The 19,949-nt window shown below is 40.7% G+C and overlaps 1 protein-coding gene across 1 annotated transcript in view; it reads right to left on the bottom strand.

Annotated features, from left to right (window-relative positions):
* Positions 1-11,780: 11,780 nt before the first annotated feature.
* The window catches only part of CATSPER3 (cation channel sperm associated 3), a 39,966-nt gene continuing 31,797 nt past the window's right edge, over positions 11,781-19,949 (bottom strand). Inside the window, exons 6-9 of the mRNA XM_089529788.1 lie at positions 18,312-18,452; positions 17,436-17,555; positions 14,829-14,986; positions 11,781-13,606 (exon numbers count right to left, since the gene is read on the bottom strand). Coding sequence (XP_089385914.1) covers positions 13,471-13,606; positions 14,829-14,986; positions 17,436-17,555; positions 18,312-18,452 — 555 coding nt within the window. The 3' untranslated portion in view covers positions 11,781-13,470. The remainder of the gene's footprint in view (positions 13,607-14,828; positions 14,987-17,435; positions 17,556-18,311; positions 18,453-19,949) is intronic.

Here is a 19,949-nt window from a genome sequence, read left to right on the forward strand (position 1 = left end):
CAATAGTTCTTTCACTGGACACTCAGCAACAAGCTGGTTCTTCCAGAGTTCCCAAAGGATGACATAATCGCTGTGCATGCAGCTATGGAAAGATAGTTGGACATTTTTCTGCTGTCCCCCATACACCTCCATCCTCCCTGCTGGCAAGGAAATAACCATGTTGTAAAAGGGGTGAAGCAATAAAAAGTAGCTGGAAAGAGTTTGTGTAATTGCACAGTCTGTGAAGGACTCTGACCTCTGCAAAAAATTAAAATAAAATAAAAAATCCAAAACTGAGTTACACAGATATACATTGGCCTTATGTCTCCACAACTCACTGACAGGATGCCAGCCCCCATTTTATCCATTTATCCAAAAGCATGCTTTGACCTTGGGCATAGTTTTTTGAGTCTGTCTAGCAAAGTCTGAATATCTGAGCATAATTTTGTCACTGTAGCTTGCAAAAGTGTTATTTTGTACAGTGAGCCCTTGGTATCCATTGGGATTTGGTTCCAGGACCACCACCACCACCCCATGGATACAAAAATCCATGGTTGCCCAAGTCCCATTAAATACAATGGCATAGTGAAATGGTAAATATAAAATGGCAAAAACAGGGTTTGTATTTGGCATTTATTTATTTTTTTAATATTTTCAAGCCATGCATGCTTGAATCCATTCATAAAAAAAATCTCTGGATACCAAGGGCTGACTGTATTTCAAATTGCTGTTTTGCAAAATCATAGCTCTTAATTTCTGATTTTTTTTCAGATCATTGCTAGAACGAAGTCAATGAAAACTGTGGAATTTTCAAGTGCTGAACTCTGGGCCATCATGAAGGTCCTGTTCCTGCAGAAGAAAAGGAAAAGAAATCCATGAGTGTATGATGTAAATAAACATTGAGTGACAGGTGCCCGGAATAATTAGCTGTGAAGAACTGACATACCAACTTTCAGTGTTGAGATTTTGAGACTTACGATGCAGCAGGGCCTGGGAGGCTTTCAGCAGTGCTAGCTCCTGAAACTGTTGAGTGTGTTCATGACCTTGGCAGATGATTTTGATAGATCAGCCAACTTCTGCTAAAACAATTGCTGAGACACTAGAGATATCCCAGGAACACTTTGGGTTCATAATTCATGGGCAGTTGGCTATGCAGAAGCTGTCAGCTGAAATGTCTGAATGCTGACCAGAAATAATCGAGTGGATACCTCTGAGTTGATTTTGCAGCATTTTGAGTCATCTAGTGATACATTTTTAGAATGACACACCACTGTTGATGAAACACAGTTACATCACTATGATCCAGAAATCAAACAACAGTCCTTACAGTGGTGGCACTTGCATTCTCCATAGCCAAAGAAATTCAAGACTCAAAGATCAGCAGGAAAGGTCTTGGCCACAGTTTTTTGGGATAAGGAAGGTACAGTGGACCTTTGTTATAGGTTGGGGTTTGGTTCCAAGATCCCCCATGTAAAACAAAATCCGTGGATGCTCAAGTCCCATTAAATATAATGACATAGCAAAATGGTGGCCCTTATAAAAATGGAAAATCAAGGTTTGATATTTGAAATTTATACTTTTGTGGAACATTTTAAAACTGTGGATGCTTCAATCCATGTATAAAAAATCCATGTATATGAAGGGCCAACTGTACTTTGATGACTATCTTCAGTAGGGCCAAACACTTAATGCAGAAAACTGCTTTAACTTGCTGTGCTGATTAAAGGAAGCACTTAATTAAAAAATGGTGAGGAAAAGTGTGGAAAGATGTTCTCTTTTTACAGGACAATCCACTCGCTCACAGGGCTGGCAATACGAGGAATGTTTTGAAGAATTTGGAGTATGAGTGCATAGGCCATCCTCATTACTCACCAGATCTTGCTCCATTTGACTATTTCCTGTTTCCGAACTTGAGTTTGAAAGGAAAGACATTTTGAAATCATTCAGAGGTGATAGTAGCAGCAGAGCAGTATTTCAGTGACCAAATATCAGAATTTGTTTTGGAAGAATTGAGAAATGGTGTGCTAAGTGTGTCAAACTTTGGGGATGTATATGTGGAATAGCATGCATGTTTTATGACTCTAGGTTATTCCTTTCTTGATCAGGATGAGAACCTTTCATTTCCTCTCATATTATTGTGTAGTCTATGTATTACTACTAAAATTTTAACCTGTAAGGAGCAGGACTAAATATTACTCAAAAGTAGTACATAAGATTCAACAGAGGAAAGCACAGGCTTATGGATTAAAAATGCAGGGTGTTTGTTATTTATTTTTTAACTGTTAGGACTGCAGAGTCTGAAATTAGTGATTCCTGCTCTGCTCTTTCACTTTCTGGCAGCAATGAACTCTACAGAACTGCTTTTTAAAAACTAGATTCAGAATGGTGTACCAATATGTTTTCAATTTGTAGAGCCAAAATGAATATTTATACATTCTATGCACCTAAGAATGCTCTCTGATCAGTGTTGCTGGCTCTGATCAAGAAGAATTCCTTACAAGAAATCCAGCAACCATCCAATGCAAAGTGACCCACTGATAAATGGATCCACCAACTATTCATGATCAACATCAGTGTCCCTCACACTGTTTGATGTGAGGGATGAGCAGATTTCTTTTCCCAATGTGCTAGGGACTAGCACCACATTTGTGCGCATTGATTATAACTGTTTCTTTCTTTCCTGGAAACAGACTGTGGGTAGCAGCCAACAGCTTGCCAACCATTATCATCCCACAACCCACCATTTTAAACTAGATATTTTTATTTTAGATGATATTAATTTTGCTTTATATTTATTATTTCACATTTTATTTTAGATATTATTTATTTTATTTTATTATTATATTTTAGAGATTATTAAATCAGAAATTATTCTAAGTAACATCTAGTCCTGAATATGAAAAATTACCCTTGCAAAAATATATTCTATGCTTGTTTATATTTTTCCCATTTGTCTGTCTTGCTGAAATGTGGCCCATATAACTGTCAAAAAATCAGGGTTTGATCTGCTCTCTCCATGCAAGCAGTCATATGTTGTCTTCTAGAGCTACATATGTTTTCATTATGTGGCGGACGTTTGAGGAAGTGATCTTCATAAAACATGAAATTACTACAAATGACAACATGAAAACTAAATTTAAGAGGAACTTGTATCATTGGTTCCTTTCTAGGACTTTTATGAGAGGCTTCTGTTTGCACTTGTAAATGTCTTACCAAAAGAAAAATGACAGAAAATATGCAGCTCCAGATGAATATGTCCTTGGAAACTTGTAAAGTGAAAGAGTCTACAGAACAACATTGTCAGCCTTATCCAATATGACGATGAGCCATGTGTGGATACAGGCTTCCATATGTGGACACCCTGTGCATCTAAAGCAATATTGGGCAATTTGAGGTCCTTCAGATGTTTTTGGACTGCAATTCCCATCATCATTCAGCACTGGCTGTACTGCAAAATACAACTGGAGGTTTAGTCCAACAACATCTGGATGGCCACATGTTGCCACACCATGATCTAAGGCCTCATTACCACTATAGAATAAATTGGTTTGCAAATCGGATCAAAATGGTTTAAATGGCCGTTGCACTTGTGCCGAACATGGGAGTGGTTTAATGAGGGGAGCCCAGCGCTAGACCCATTTAAACTGCTTCTTCTGTATCCCCTAAATCCCCCGTGTCTTTAACGATAAAGTGATTCAGTACAAGTGTAAATGGGATGCGGATTGGAATCGGTTCCCTGTAATGCAGTTGTCTACCCACCTCTGGAACATCCCCCTCTCTGGGTAAAGCACCATTTTTAGGCTGCCACTCTGCTCCCCCTCTTTACAGCCACTCCTCTGTTATTTTTTCTTTCTTTTGGAACTTTTGGGGAACTTTTCCCCATCTCGTGGTACTTTAACTTTACCTGCCCTTTCTTTTGCCTGCGTTTTTGTTTTTTGTTTTTGTTTGTTTGTTTTTTTACAACAACAGCTGTGACAGAGCACATCACCAAATGTGGGTGGAAACATTGATGTGATTGCCATGATTGACAGGCGAGAAAATGAAGCCACGGAAGAGGGTCCTTCATGAATTGATTCATTGGTAAATGAAGTGGAATGAGAAGTGGGTTAATTTGCAGCAGGAAAATTCAATTGGCTCAAATGTAGCGTGAATGATGCTCCACTGTCGATCTGAATGATTGATTCAGATCACAAACCGAATTATTTGTAATGGGAATGGGGCCTAAGATAGGTAAGTAATAAGCAGTAAAGAAATTAAGCATCTTGTTCAATCATATACATTAACTAACAGGATATTTTGTTCATCTCTCTTTGAATAAGGGCAGAACATAGAGGACTCCTCAGAATTCCCCAGCCAGCCTACTCCCTGGATTACTGGCTGCAGCATGCTTGGTGTTATACTCTGAAAAACAAACAAACAAGCTTCATTTATATACAGCTTCATACTGCCTAAGCAGTGTCTAAGCGGTTTACAGCTGTAAGCTAATTTGACCCCAACAATCCAGGTACTCATTTTAGTGACCTCGGAAGGATGCAAGCCTGAGTCAAGCTTGAGCCCTTTTGCTGCTCTTGAACTCGCAACCTTATGGTTTTGAGTGAGTGGCTGCAGTACAGGCATTTAACTACTGTGCCACCAATATCTCATGCTCTTGGTAAGGACGTTATCTATTACAAATGTTTATTTTCATTTATGGGCAGATACAGACAAACAAGTATCCTACTAAAGTTGCCAGATTTTCAAAACAACAAAAAGGGACACACAGCATTCATGACTCATGGGGCTGGGTGTTATCAATATGCTGATGACACCCAAATATATTTCTCCATGTCCTGGTCATCAGCGACAACGACAGATGGTATCTCTCCCCTCAACCAGTGTCTTCAGGCAGTAATGGATTGGATAAGGGAAAACAAGCTCAAGTTGAATCCAGACAAAACGGAGGTACTTACGGTAGGGGCCCCCAAACCAGGGATTGGGCTGCAACCTCCAGTCCTAGAGGGGCTCACGCTCTCCTCGAAGGACTATGTTTGCAGTCTGGGGGTGCTTCTTGATTCGTCGCTTCAGATGAGGGATCAGGTGAATGCGACGATCAAGAGCGCCTGCTATCAGCTTTGGCTAATACGGCAGCTGCGCCCTTTCCTGGAACAGGGTGACCTCGAAACTGTAGTACATGTGCTGGTAACCTCAAGACCTGATTTTTGCAATGCGCTCTACATGGGGCTACCCTTGTGCCTAGTCCGGAAACTCGAGTTAGTACAGAATATGGCAGCCGGGTTGGTCACAGGAACATCAAGGAGTGACCATATAACACCAATACTGAAGTCACTCCACTGGCTGCCAATTAGTTTCTGGGCACAGTACAAGGTGTTGGTTATCACCTTTAAAGCCCTACATGGCTTGGGCCCAACCTATCTGAGGGATCGCCTTCTTTCATATAATCCGCCCTGTACCCTCAGGACCTCTGGGAGGAATTTATTACAGCCCTTAAAGACCAGGTTGACGGCAACCTCCCAAAGGTCATTCTCTGCAGCCGCTCCCAATTTATGGAATGGCCTGCCGGACGAGATCCATCAAATTACCAATCTAGAGAGCTTTAAAAAAGCCATTAAGACGGATCTCTTCCGGCAAGCCTTCCCGGAACAAAATGCTCGGCCACAAATAAGACTTCCCATCAAGTGAACTCTGCCTATGATGATTTTTATTTAGCTCTTAGTTTTTAATCTTACATTGTTTAATCTTGTTTTAAGGGGGGGTATTATGTATATATGGATGTATTTTAACCTGTTGTACGCCGCTTTGATTGCCTGGCAAAAAGCGGGATAGAAATAAAAAAAATATTTATTATTTATTTAGAGAAGCAATAAATAAATTCTTTAAATAAACAATGGCCTTCTACAGAAGGGCCTAAAGTACGCCCCATCACATGCTAGGGCTTGGCCAAGGGCGCACCACCCATACATGTCTCACCCCTAGCACATGATGAGGGCGTCAAAATGGCAGCGTCCTGTACACATGGGCACCGCCATTTTGACGTGATGGATGCCTAGCATCCACACATCCTGGTGTTATTGTGATGCTGCGAGTGTGCCATTGGCACACTGCAGTGTCACAATTGCGCTGCAGAAAGAACCCGCTTTTTGTGGTTCTTTTTGCGGGTTCTTTTTGCTCTGCAGGGAAGCCCCACGGTCTGGAGTCTGCAGCTTCCGCATGGAGTAAACCAGGGCGGTAGGAGACCGCCCTTTTTGGGCGGTCTGTATCCCACCAATAATTTTTTTTTCAGAGTGCCTTCATCTTTAGTGAGAGCTGTAACTAAACAGATGGCCTTCTCAGTTGTGGCACCTTGATTGTAGAATCACCCTGCCTTTCTGTTTATTCAATACTCTCTTTTGATGATTCTTAGAAACCAGTTTAAAATGCTACTCTGCAGCATCTGAGTTTAGGACCTCATAAGTTAATGTTTTATAGGCTTTAAACTCACTTTAAGCTCTATTTGGATGTTTTTGTGGTGGCTGATTTTACCATGATGTTTGTTATTTTTATGTTCTGTCTTTATTATTCTCTGGTTGTTTCAGTTTAATGTGTACATGGATTTTAATTCTGTTGTCAGCTACACTGAAAATCAAGACTGAGGAGCAGAATACGAATGCCGCCCCATACAAATCCACTTTGTACATGATGATATTTGACATCATTTCAAAATTATAAGGCGGGATCCTGATGAATGACATTAGAATGCCATTTGGGAATTCCAGTACCAAGCAGACCAAAAAAACCCACCAATATAATAATAATGGTGCTGAATAATCAGACTCTCTTCCCTCACTGAAATTAGACACTACTCAAAAGACAGCTGTACCTCTGTAGCTAATACTTTTTCAAAAATCCAAAATATGTCAAAGGTACAATACCAATAGACTAACACATCATCTACTGGTCTATGAAGATGATTACAGTGGATCCTTGTTATACACTGGGGTTTGGTTCCAAGATCCCCCGTGTATAACAAAATCTGTGTATGCTCAAGTCCCATTAAGTATAATGACATAGCAAAATGGTTTCCCTAATAAAAAATGGAACATCAAGGTAAATTTATACTTTTTTGGAACATTTTCAAACCGTGTATGCTTAAATCCGTGTATAAAAAATCCGTGTATAAGAAGGGCTGACTGTATTTTGTTAACTGGCAATAGAAATTTCAAAATGATTTTACCTGTGCCAGCCAAACACCTATCTGGCTGTGTAAGTTGTACTCAAAAAGATGTGTGCATCATGACACAAGCTCCAGTTAGTCTCCCCCCCCCCCCCCCTCTGATAGCAGTGGCAAGCTGGCTAGTATTGGTTTTAATGTGATGTGATTTTTTAATGTAATGTTTTTTGTGGTATGTGTATGTTTTATATAATGTTGTGCACCGCCCTGATTGCAAGAAGGGCGGTATAAAAATAAAACTTTTATTTATTATTATTATGAGAAAAGAACTTCTTCTGGGAATTTTTTTCAAAAACCAAGCCATATCTCTGTCAGAAAGTGTCAATAATTTTGCTTTATGGGCATCATTTTTCAAACATTTCTGAGCCTAGAATCAGATACTTTTCACGTCTGTTTCTAATTTATTTTACTACTAAAAAGCCATAGAATAACGCAGACTAACCACTTACTGTTAAACAGGACATTTTTCAAGTGGTTCTTTTCGTAATATTATACACCGCCCCACTACACATAATCATAAAGTGCTTCACAGCTGTAATACAAAAAATACACATGAGTTCAAGATCTTGGCACCAAATATTATACTCCTTCTCTTTTCTTGAGAGGGAGTGGGACTGGTAAATGCCATCTATGATATTCTCAAAATATTTGAAGAGCTGAAGATTTCACCCGCCTGTGGCATCTAGCATATTTCCTTGCTCTTTCTCACATTTTGAGGTTAATTTGGGAAGAAAATATGCTCCACATCTGACACTTGCTTTCTGTAAAGGGGCATAGCCCCGTGGCTCTAGAATAATAGACAGAATCACCAAAGAAAATCTTTTCCATCTTGTTCAAAATGGCCAAGTATAGCATTCCAAACATGGGTTTCAGCTGATTCGCTTCTCAGGATATTATTGCTGCTCATGAAAGCTTGGAAGTCAAGTTGCATTACATCACCAAGATTTCCCTCTCCCAATTTCTTTTGCTCAATTTGTAACTCTCCAGACATTGTTGGATTAGAATTCCCACCAACAAACACAGCCAGTGGCAAAGGATAGTTAGAAATGCAGTTCAATAATATCTGTAGGTCCACACATTCCTGACGCTGTTCTAAACTATATAGTACATGCAAATATGTAATGCATACACTTGTAGTATCTATGTATGTATTACATTTGCCTTAACCCTTCTGATTTATTTGTATACAGTACTTGCTTTGGCCCTGTAACTGCAGGGACACTGCTTCCTTGGCAACACCTCCACGACTACTGATGCACTTCTAAAGGACAGCCATCTAAGGAGCCCAAGGTTTGACTTCCCACAGGTTGGAACTGTGTCCTGTCTGATCTTACTTGTCCTTCAGTGATATCTACTTGTCATGCTTCCCTCTGAACCAAGCTTGCTGTTAACTGCCATCAAGTCAACTTTGACTTATAGTGACCCTATGAATGAGGGACCTCCAAGTCACCTTGTCATCAGCAGCTCCGCTCAGGTCTTGCAGACTCAGAGCTGTTGCTTCCTTGACCAAGCCTATCATAGCATTTTCTTGGCAAGTTTCTTCAGAGGGGTTTTGCCATTGCCATCCACTGAGGCTGAGAGAGTGTGACTTGCTCAAAGTTACCCAGTGGGCTTTTATACTTGAGTGGGAATGTGAACCCTGGTTTCCAGAGACATAATCCAATATTCAAGTCACTACACCACAAGACAAGCATTATGGTCTTTTCTAGGGGGTCATGTCTTCTCATGATATGACCAAAGTACAACAGTGTCAGTTAAGTCACCCTGGCTTCTAGGGAGAGTTCAGGCCTGATTTGCTCTAGGACCCATTTATTTGTCTTTTTAGCAGTTTACAGTATCTGTAGAATTCTCCTCCAGCACTACATTTCAAATGAGCTGATTTGCTTCCTATTAGTTCTCTTCACTGTCCAGATTTCACAACCAATCCATACATAGGAAGTGGAAGTATTTAGTGACAGATCTTTGCATTTTAGGATCTTGTCTAGTTCCTTCATAGCTGCCCTTCCAAGTCCTAGTTTTCTTCTGATTTCTTGACTGCAGTCTCCATTCTGAGCCAAAGTATGTATGGAAAACCATTAACTTTTTCAGTGTCTTCATCATCTACCTTAAAGTTATGTAAGATATCTGTGGTCATTATTTTTGTTTTCTTAATGTTCAGCTGTAAACCTGCCTTTGCATTTTCTTCCTTGACTTTCTTCAGTGATTGTTCCAAGTTTTTGCTATTTTTTGCTATTAGTATCATGTAATCTGAATACCTTCAACGGCTAATGTTCCTTTCACCACTATTTTGTGCCTCCTTCCTCTGTGTCTAATCATACTTTGCATATGATATGTTCTGCCTACAAGTTAAACAGATAGGGTGACAAATACAGCCTTGCTTGACCCCTTTTACAATTAGAAACCATTCAATTTCTCTGTATTCTGTCCTGGTGATAGTCTCTTCTCCTGAGTACAGGTTGTACATCAGGACAATCAAATGTTGTGGCAGTCCCATTTCTTTAAGTACAATCCATAGTTCTCCTTCCTTGGGGATTGAAATGTATATTGAGTGTTTCCAATGTATGTTGAACATTTCCTCTAGGCCATTGTTTTGTTTTCCATATTCACTGACAGATTTAAATTAGAACTAGAGTGGATTCTGTCTCCCCCTGGGGGGCCATGGCAGCCCACGGGATCCTGCCGCGCCTGGCCCGGGCCCGAGCAGGGACCCGCCATGGCCACGTCACTTCTGGCCCATGTGGGGCTTGGACTACTGCTCCCAGACTCCTCTGGGAGCGGATGAGGAAGTGCCGCGCTGCCGGGCCACGTCCGGGCCAGGAACTACAGTTCCCAGCCTCCCTTGCGGGGCGGAAGTGGCCCTTGATTGGCGGCCTTCCCGGGCATCGGATTCTGATTGGCCGGGAGGCGGGACCACCCCCAATTCCCGGCCAACCATTGGCTGTCACGCCTTTTTTAGGCCCAGGTCGCCCGGGCCTCGGTGCCATTTTAGCCTGCTCCCCACCCACCCACCCACACAATTTTGCTGTGCTCTGTCACAACTTCTAGGTCTAGTTTTATGGGGTGGCAGCATAGGTCATGGATCTGATGGGCATGGTTTCCGATGTTGCGGAGCACGGAATCGGGAATCCCACTGGGACCCGGGGGTGCTGAGGGCTAGCGATGTCGCCAGTGCAGGGGCAATGTCGATTCAGCGTTCCCCGGTGACATGGGGTGAAGATGCGCTTATGCGCATAGCCAGTGCTTTTAAGTGGTGAGCACGGTTTAGGCCAGTTACCCCTCTGTCATCCCAAAGCCTGGGCGTAGCCAGGCGATTAGGTTCATCGACCAACGCGGGTTGGTGGATGTCAGATCCAGACCTCATGCTTTCTGGCCAACCCACTTATTGTGGTTTCTGTGTTTAATAAAGTTGTGGCCTTTCTTTTGCCAATTTTGTGTCTGCCGTGTTTTTCCACCCGGCAACCCCCTTTCCTCTGCAAAAGTCAGTCTGATGTGGGAGACCCTCCCAGCAGTACTGCTGCCACCAGCATAACCTCTTGCTTTGCAGAAGCATGCAATCCCACCACCAAAAAGTAGTGTGTGTCTTCCCATAGAGCTTTAGAAACAGCTTCTAATGACAATGTGTGGAGAGGGGCTGAGAACCTCTAAAAGTGGTTGAACTCTCCTCAGCCCAATCCAGCATGGTCAGTGGTTGGGGCTCTGAGATCATTAGGAGAGGCCCTTCTCACAGTTCCACCAACTTCACAAGCACAGTTTATGGGGACACAAGAGAGGGCCTTCTCAGTGGCTGCCCCTTGACTTTGGACCTCCCTTCTGTCAGCACCTTCCTTTTTTTCTAGAGACTTTTAATACAGAAAGTTTTAAAAGTATAAGGTATGGGAGCTGTATTGTTTTAAACTGACGTGTTGCTTTTTATTCTTTTATCTTTGGGTCTGAATTATTTTAACACCCTAAACCAGGAGAAAAGTGGCATATAAATAAATTTTAAAAATTAAAAAAATGATAATAGTGTGGCTTGTTTAATTCTATTTTAATGTGTTTATTAAATATTTATTTATTTATTTATTTCACTTTTAAACTGTAATCCATCTTGAGGCCCAGTTTTGGGATTAAGGTAAGATGATAGTAGTAGTAGTAGTCAGAGGGGGGCAAAATGCCCTGCAAGGAAATTTTTCTGCCACTAATGAATTCTGCCCCCTAATAAAAATTTTCTTCACTCCCCAAATTTCTAGCACTACAGTAACTTAAAGTTTAGCTTAGCATTTAGAAATAGAGTTTAGGCATCTAAACATGATCAGTCAAAGTTACTGAGCAAACGGAAACACAAGAAATGCAAGAGTTCTAGCTGTGAACATTTTTTCATGTCTCACTCTCTGCAAAGCTAGGAATTTGGGGACTGAAGGAAAATTTCATTTGAGGGGCAGAATACTCATTTTAAGCCAGTGCTGTCATTTTGCTCTTCCTCTCCCAATATCTACACCTCTGCATACATTGTATCTGTAATATGAAGGATAGATTTGAATAGATAAAATATATCAGTTTCTGCATATTTGTATCATTTATACATGCCTGAATTGCAGGATCCCCAGCCTTCAGCAAAATAGGTTTAATTCTTTTCTATAAACAAATATGAATGAAAGCAGGATTTATTAGAATATATACTGGATCTTACAAAATAATTTATCATTACTGAAGCATGAAATATTGAATTAGAGCCTTCATAAGAAAGAGCATTTGGGGCTGAATTGAAATACAAGCATGTGGAGGCTCTGGAGATCTTAGGAAATATTGTCCAAGGGCAAAAGCAGACAGCCAAGGCCCCAATCAACCAAGGCCACAGTGACCACATGGCCTGCTCCTGAAGCGGGCTGCCACTGCAGTCCCGAATGGGCCGCTGGCAGGAGCGAATTAAATCCATTCCTGAAAAGTCGGGCTCCTGACATCTCAACACAGCTTCGGAGTGGCTTCTGCCACTTTGAGGGTGTGCATCATCTAAACGCCATGCCCCCAAAGCAGCTGGAACCCAGGTTTTTTTAGGTATTCTGTTTTGGGCCTAAGAGATGTGAGCTGGGAGGAATCAGCTTTCTAACTTCTTCTAAGAAACTAGTATCTCCCTTTAAGGATCATCCATAGCAAAATATATCAGTCCTTGAACAGATTCCAATTCAAAACAGGTGAATTGATCAGGAAGTTCAACTCAATTCTCCTCTGCCCAGAACAAGAACAAAGGCATTTTCCTTCCTTCTTTGCATTTATGTCCCTTACATCATAAATACAAGACTTCCTGTATTATTACTCAAGTATTATTAATGACCACTATTAAGATCATTATTCCTGTCCATACTTCTTTGCATTTTAATGCTCCACATCCCACCACACATGCAAAGCACATGTACAGCTTTGAATGAGTTCTATTGGTCATTCCCAACAAAAATAGACCCACCTAATCAGATGCTGAACGGTGACTCAGGGGTAAATCCCATGGATTTAATGGGTCTAATCTAGTTGGGATTTGGGCTGTATGTCTGATGACACCAGTTGCAGTTCACAAACTATATGCCTGATAAATAACTGTTTGTTCTTAAAATGCCACAGAAGTCTTTGTTTTTTGTTGCCACAAACTGAGAGCAACTCACACACTAAAATTATTATACCAAGCACAAAGAGTTTGCTTTTTTACTTTGCCACCCAACCCTTTTCCCATGCCATCTGAGCAATTAGTGATGCAAATGAATGACTACATAAGTTGACAACATGTATGCAGAAATTCAGATTCCATCATGACAAAGCCACATGTGCCATACGTGTCCTTAGATGGTAGTCATGATATATGATCCTTATTTCTATTCTATGTTCTCACTGATCACTGTGGAAGGGAAAATTTCATGCAGCCATAAATTCTTGTTCCTTTCACCCAACAAACAACAAAGGGGGGGGCGGTAAATGCTATGCACACACAGAATAACTCTTCATTTTGCATCCCATCTGGGTTTACCACTTAACAGTTACCACATGGCCTCCAAGAGAAAAAAAATCACAGGATATGATCTAACAGTTTGACCTAAGCCTATAAAGATCGAAAAAGATATAGTCACAAACACAACGATACATTAGCAGAACAGCCAAATTATGTTTACATTTCCCAAGATGTGAACAAGCTGGGTAAAATCTGATTTCTGACACAAGTTCATGAGGGAGATTTGCCACTAATTTCAGTCATGGTTATGCAATGCACAAAAAGGGTTCTCTCCTTTTTTTTTCCCCAGATGGAAAGAAAATAACTTCATTTATCTGTTTGGATTGATAGAAGCATAAGACTTAGATTTTTCCTTCAGAGTCTGCAAAGATTGCAAGGTGTTTTCTTGTGAGTCTCGTAGCAGAGCAGTCAAAGTGGCAACAATTTCATAATAGAGTTTTTGCAACCTAGAATGAGGCAATAAGCAAATATATTTAGTTACTGTAGCAAAAAATGTGATGACTTGTTAAATCTATATGGTTCCACTAAATCTGGCAAACAATTTTAGACAGGGACAGTACTACATGCTTTTTGCTTTCTCGCTCAAGCATTAGCAGGAGACAGATAAAAACATCTAACACTATGATGCTTAGGAAGTGACTTTGTTATTTGTTACATGCCATCAATTTGACTCTGACTTATGGCGATCCTCTCATATGGTTTTCGTCACAAGATTTATTCAGAAGGGCTTTGCCATTAGCTTATTTTAGGACCGAGAGAGTGTGGCCTGCCCATGTTCACCCAACAGGTTTTCATGGCTGAGTGGAATTTGAACCATGGTCTTCTGAAGTCCTTAGCTGAACACTCAAACCACTACTCCATACTGTGGGTGACTACCTCCTCCATCCCAAAATTAGTTTAAGCACCCCATCCCTTTTGAATCAGAAGCTCCATCTACCAATGAACTCTTTTTTCATTGCTACTGAATTTTTCATGGTTTCTTTAAGAGATGTTTATGACTGGGTTCTCAGGATGCTAGCAACAATTCCAGACATTTCAAAGAGTAACCTACATTCTCAGTTTTAAGCATCTCTGTCAGCAGTAGCAGATGGTGGCTTCTATGTCAGTATGGTGGTGCATCTGCTCTGGGTTTTGGTTTGAACTTTAAAGGAGATATCCAGGGTGTTGAATTCCATAACCCCAAAATAGGTTGAGCACACCTATTTTGGACCAAAACACAGGGCAGATTCATCACCCTGACCTGGGCTCCACCAGGCACCACAGTCTGTCACCTCCCTTACAAGGGCTCATCCCTCTAACCTACAGTCAAAAGTAACTAGAGGCATAAAAATGTGTGAGAAACATCTGGATCACAGCAGGAATTGTGTGGTCAATGGGCAGCAACATGGTTGTATTTGAGGCCCTGGGGGGTCACAGTCACTCTCTTAAAATGTTTCTTTTAAGAATTAAAGTGGTTTAATAATTGAATATAATCAAGATTTCTTTAAACCAGAACTTGTTAGAACTACAGCTCCCAAGGTTTCTCAGCCAGCATGAGCACTGGCCAAGTTAGCTGGGGCTTTCTGGGATTTGTAGTCCATCAAGCAATATTTCTAGCCTCCAGGTAAAACAAAGCACCATGATCAGGATCAAATGTTCATTTCTATTGATATAAGAAGATGCACATACTTATAAATTGTGGCATCCTGGCGATCTAGGGATGCTAGATAGAGATCAATGAATGGTAGGCTGGCACAAAAGTCTTCTAAGATCACAGGATCTGTGTGAAGCAAGGTTTTTTTGAAGTCTTCCACCATTTCATCAAAGGTTTGATATTCAGTTGATTTCTGATGTGAAAAGACAGGAGGACAGTTGAAAGATTAGTGCTGCAATGCTACATTTAACTTCTCAGCATGGCAATACCAACCAGGTTGGTGGGTTCATGGCAATACCCACCAACTCCCAAAATGGCAAATAACCAGGGCTGGAAAAGGGAGGGCTCTAAGTAACAGAAGTTGCATCTACAGTAGATCAAGATTAGTGTTTTAGTCAAGAATTTATTGAAATTTAAATACGGCACTGTATGGGCAGCACTTTCAAACTTTTTTCAAAAATTGTCTCACTGGGAAACGAATGGATTGGGGGGTGCCTTATTATGGCACCCCCATGAATTTCATAGGGTTGTTGTTTTTTTTAAAGCAAGGGATATTCAGAGCAGCAGCCGCTAAATTTCTGAATTTCCTGCTACTTGTGGTGACTGTTTCAAATTTTTTCAAAAATGGTCTCCTAATACTGAAGGTTAGAGAAAGGTTACTTTTTAAAAAAAAAAATGCTTAGTACCATTGACACAGGAGCTCAGCAGCAATCTACTCAGAGGCTGAGATACTGAGGGTCTGAACAGACAGGCCAAAATAAATCTGCTTCAGGTCACTTTGGAGGTAAGCTGTTTAAATGCTGCATGTGTCTTAAGAGGTCGGAAGCCACGCCAAAGCCACGCTCCAGTCCTAAGGACTGCAGCATAGCTTTGGCACAGCTTCTGGCCTCTTAAGATGTGTGTGTCATTTAAACAGCATATCTACAAAGTGACCCAAAGCAGCTTTATTTTGTCCTGTCGGTTCAGGCCCTGAGAAAACATCAGTATCAACCAAAGAGGCTGAGCCTAAGATGCTGGAGATCCCAGAGTCCAAGGGGACACCTTAGCCCTAGATCTGGGAATTCAGACAAACATTGGTGATCCCCCTGAACCTACTTCCAGCACAAGGACCACAAAACCTTATCCACAGCCACTGGAGCCAATGTACCAGTACTGGCAATGTGCCACACATGAGTTCTTGAAGAGACAAAGAACTGCTAGGATATAAAGACCTGGTCTTTCATAGCAGAGGTGAGCAAAATAAGACCTACTGGCCATCTGAAGACCCTCAAAGGCTGCTTTTGTAACCCCCAGGTTCTCTCAAATGTGACCTCACTTCTAGAAGCCTCCCCAACTCCCCACAAAACCAAAAAATTGAAATGAGCATCTGACCAGGGATTGATTTTTCACTTTTTTTTTTTGGGGGGGGGGGGACATATTTCCAAGGCTAGTGCAACCTACAGCGGGGGTGAAAAACTGACCCTCAGCTTCATGGAAAGGTACATCAATACTGTAGAAATATTGCAGTTTGACACCACTTTAACTGCCATGGCTCCATCCTACAGAATCCTGAGATATGTAGTTTTGTGAGGCACTAGCACTCTTTCGCAGAGAAGACTAAAAATCTTGTAAAACTGCAAATCCCAGGATCCCATAGGATAGAACTACATCACTTAAAGTTGTCTCAACAGCATTATTTCTACTTTTTTTTTTTTTTTTGGAACAAATTGCTCACTCAGATCTCTTTCAGGTGCCATCAATTCACAGTTGCCTTGAGGTGTGATATCTTCAGCAACCAGCTTGAGCATGTGAAACAGATTCTTGAGTCACTGCATGTCCCTTTTCTGCATACATTTCTGAGTCACTGGGAAACTGATAGATTGGAGGGTGCCTTCTTATGGAGCTCCCATGAATTTCAGGGTTAAGGCAAGAAATATTCAGAGCAGCATCCATTAAATTTCTGAATTTCCTGCTAATTGTGGTGACTGTTAATTTGGCTTAATCTATACAGGGAGATATAGGACCTGTAAAAACCAATGAGGCAACTGCAAGCATGAGTAAAAGATATATATGTGTAACTAAGCACAAATTATCATAAGCCATGGTGCTTATGAGATAAGAGGCAATATTCCCCACATAAGCAAGAGGGGTTTTTTTTTTATCAATTTGTATAGTTTCAGCTTTAAGGGCACAACTACTGCTTTCCGTTGAGCAGTTATATACCGTCTGGTCCCAGGCGGTGGAGCAGAGGTACAGCCAAGCCAAAGAGAATATTCTTCTAATTTATATGCAAAATATACAAGGTAAGTCTCTGCTTTAAAAGTAATGAAAATCTATAACCTGGTTTGCTTTTAAAATTTTATAATGCTTAGGAATTCATGAAAACTTGAGACTAACAAACAGGTTAACCAGATGTCCCACATTTCAACCTTCTGTCCAGGAGGAATTCCAAAATGTCCTCCATTCTGAGCATGACTCAGAAACATAAATTTCTATTTATATTAGTGTTTTTAGCTTTTATTTGGTAACATTCTACATTTCCCTTGAATGTCCTACATTTTGAGGTGCCTTGTCCTCCTTTGCGGTTAGGACGTCTGGTCATCCTAACTAATGAATAGAAAGTACAGTACTATTAAGAAAACAGCAGAAAATCCAGTGCTAACTTGCTGAGCGAGCAATTCATTCACTTCTTCCTGTTGCCTTTTTAAAATGGCTTGCTTCTTGGCAATCAGATTAGCCCTCCTCTCCGCTTTAAGCTTTTGATCATATTCTTCAGTGGACTCCTGCGAATACCAAAGCAAATGTGTCAGATGGTCCTGAGATAGGAAGTCCTGCTATCTTCCCCATTTTGTAGGGAGAATCCCTCAATTCAGGAAAACTACCTTTCCTTGTGCCCTTCTTGCTCCCTTGGTACATAGATGAAGTAGCAGGTAAATAGGGCTGTACCACATTCACATGAACATGGAGTCTGCCTAATGCTAAATAATCTATCTATTCTCAGACTGAAAAAACAGTCTCAAATAAGTCAGCACCATTAGTTTAAAATAAGACAGAGCCATTGAATCAACAGAACATACGTACATAAGTATTTTTGTAATAAGTTCCTATTGATTTAATGGGCCAACTCTAGATAAGAGCCAGTGTGGTGTAGTAGTTTCAGTGCTTGACTCCATGACATCAGGATTTGAATGCCTGCTCAGCCCTGGAAACCCCGAGGGTGACAAATCACACTCTCTCAGCCTCATAGGAAGGCAAAGGCAAACCCCCTCTGAACAAATCTTGCCAAGAAAACTGCATGATAGATTTCCTTTGGATTGCCAGAAGTCGGAAATGACTTGAAGGCACACAACAATTCTTGTTAGGGCTAACAAATGGATTTAAGCCAGAATTTTAATCAGAAATTTCCCTATCACTCTCAGAGGCACAAACACACACACAATGCTTAACTTTTTATTTGTTTTATATTAAGTGTCAAACAATAAATGAACATACATGCCCAGGGGGAAAAAAACTACAGCCACCTCACAAAGCCAACTTACCTGAATATCCATAATGACAACTCCAATAAACATATTGAAAAACACAAAAAATCCTAAGAGAATGAACACAATTGTGAAAGCCCGGCTTGTAGCAAACATTTTGTCGTCCAATTCTTCTTGCAAGTCTGTCCAACCATCAACCTGAAAGGTTATTTAGAGCATCATCAAACTCTATGAAATAATCAGGCATGAATCATATAAATCAACACCATGATGCAATGAACAATGCACATATACACTTCTGTTGGCGCCTACCTATATGTAAAAGGATTTAAACTCCTTTTACTTATAGATATTAAAAAATACCAACTATAATTGTCCCTGAGATTTTGCATGCAGAGTTGCTTTATCACATTTTTCTTTTTTTTCTTTTTTTCTTTTTTGTTTTATCAGTTTATTTCTGTGTTTTGTATCCCTTCTGTTTATATAGGACTTTATCACATGCGGGTTTTAAACTGCAATTTTAGCAAGACAATAACACCTTTGGCAGTACCTATTGCATGGCATCACCTCTGATTCATTGTTGTTGTGCCTCTGAAGGCATCTTGTTAGAGGGCATCTTTTAATTGAGGGGCAAACCCATCAATAACCAGCCAATCATATGGAAACCCTATTGCTCCACAGGCTCGATGAGCGACAGTCCATGGTAGTCCTGATATTGGGCAGTCAAGTGGTGTCAGTCTCCTTTTTCCCCACTCTTCCCCTTCCAAGCAGCCTGTTTGTTCTTTTCCCCCACATTATTTTCACCTTCTTCCCCCTCCTCTTTTTTTCTTCTTCACTAAATTGCATTCCCAAACTATGGAATTCCTATATATATATATATATATATATGATGGACAGGTCATAGGGAAGGAAGGGGGGATATGCAGACAAGAGGACATGGCACCGTGGATGGCAGCAAAATCCCCAGATATGCTGTTGAAGATATGTGACAATAAAAGCTCCCAAACCAGTATGTTTCCATTCTTTTTAAATAAAATGATTTATTTCCATGAAGACAAGGCTTGTGTGATAAAGTCTGTAGTCATGGAGGAAAAGACTACCAATGGCTACTAGTGATGATAGTTATATCCAGGATCAGAGGCAATATCAGACCCTGGGGAACAACAGTAGGAGAAGGCTACTGCGCTTTACACCTGTTTGTGAAATAACCAGAGGCACTTCATTGGCTTCTGTCACTCCTAGGCACAGACTAGGTAGTCTTCAGGACTTCTTATGTTTATTTCTGCCTGAGCTTGGAAATTACTTATTAAAATTAGTTGCAGCTGTAGTGCAAAGATAGGATAACTATGTTTTTGTTGTGTGTGTTTTAAGGTAATTTCTATAAGAGAAAACCCTCTCTCACATCCCCCACTATGTATTACCCTGACTAATGGGACATAAAAGTGGGCTCCTCCAGCAGATAGCTTGAGAAGAGAGTCAGAATAGACTGCTGGCTTGTAGTACAAAATACAGGCTATTTCCCAAGCTATCCTTCTCATAGTACCCTAGCTCCAAAGAGAGCCAGGTGCTAAAGAAATAAATATCTTGAGAAAGAGGCAGACTGTAGCATGAGATATGTGATAGGAATTCTGCTGCAAGAGATATTAACATGCTTTTGGTATGGGAGGAAATTTACTACAAGTAACTAGTTACTTC

Source organism: Sceloporus occidentalis, unplaced genomic scaffold (genome assembly GCF_023333645.1).
Source record: "Sceloporus occidentalis isolate IW3139 unplaced genomic scaffold, rSceOcc1.0.p SCAF_1, whole genome shotgun sequence".
Classification (NCBI taxonomy): domain Eukaryota; kingdom Metazoa; phylum Chordata; class Lepidosauria; order Squamata; family Phrynosomatidae; genus Sceloporus; species Sceloporus occidentalis.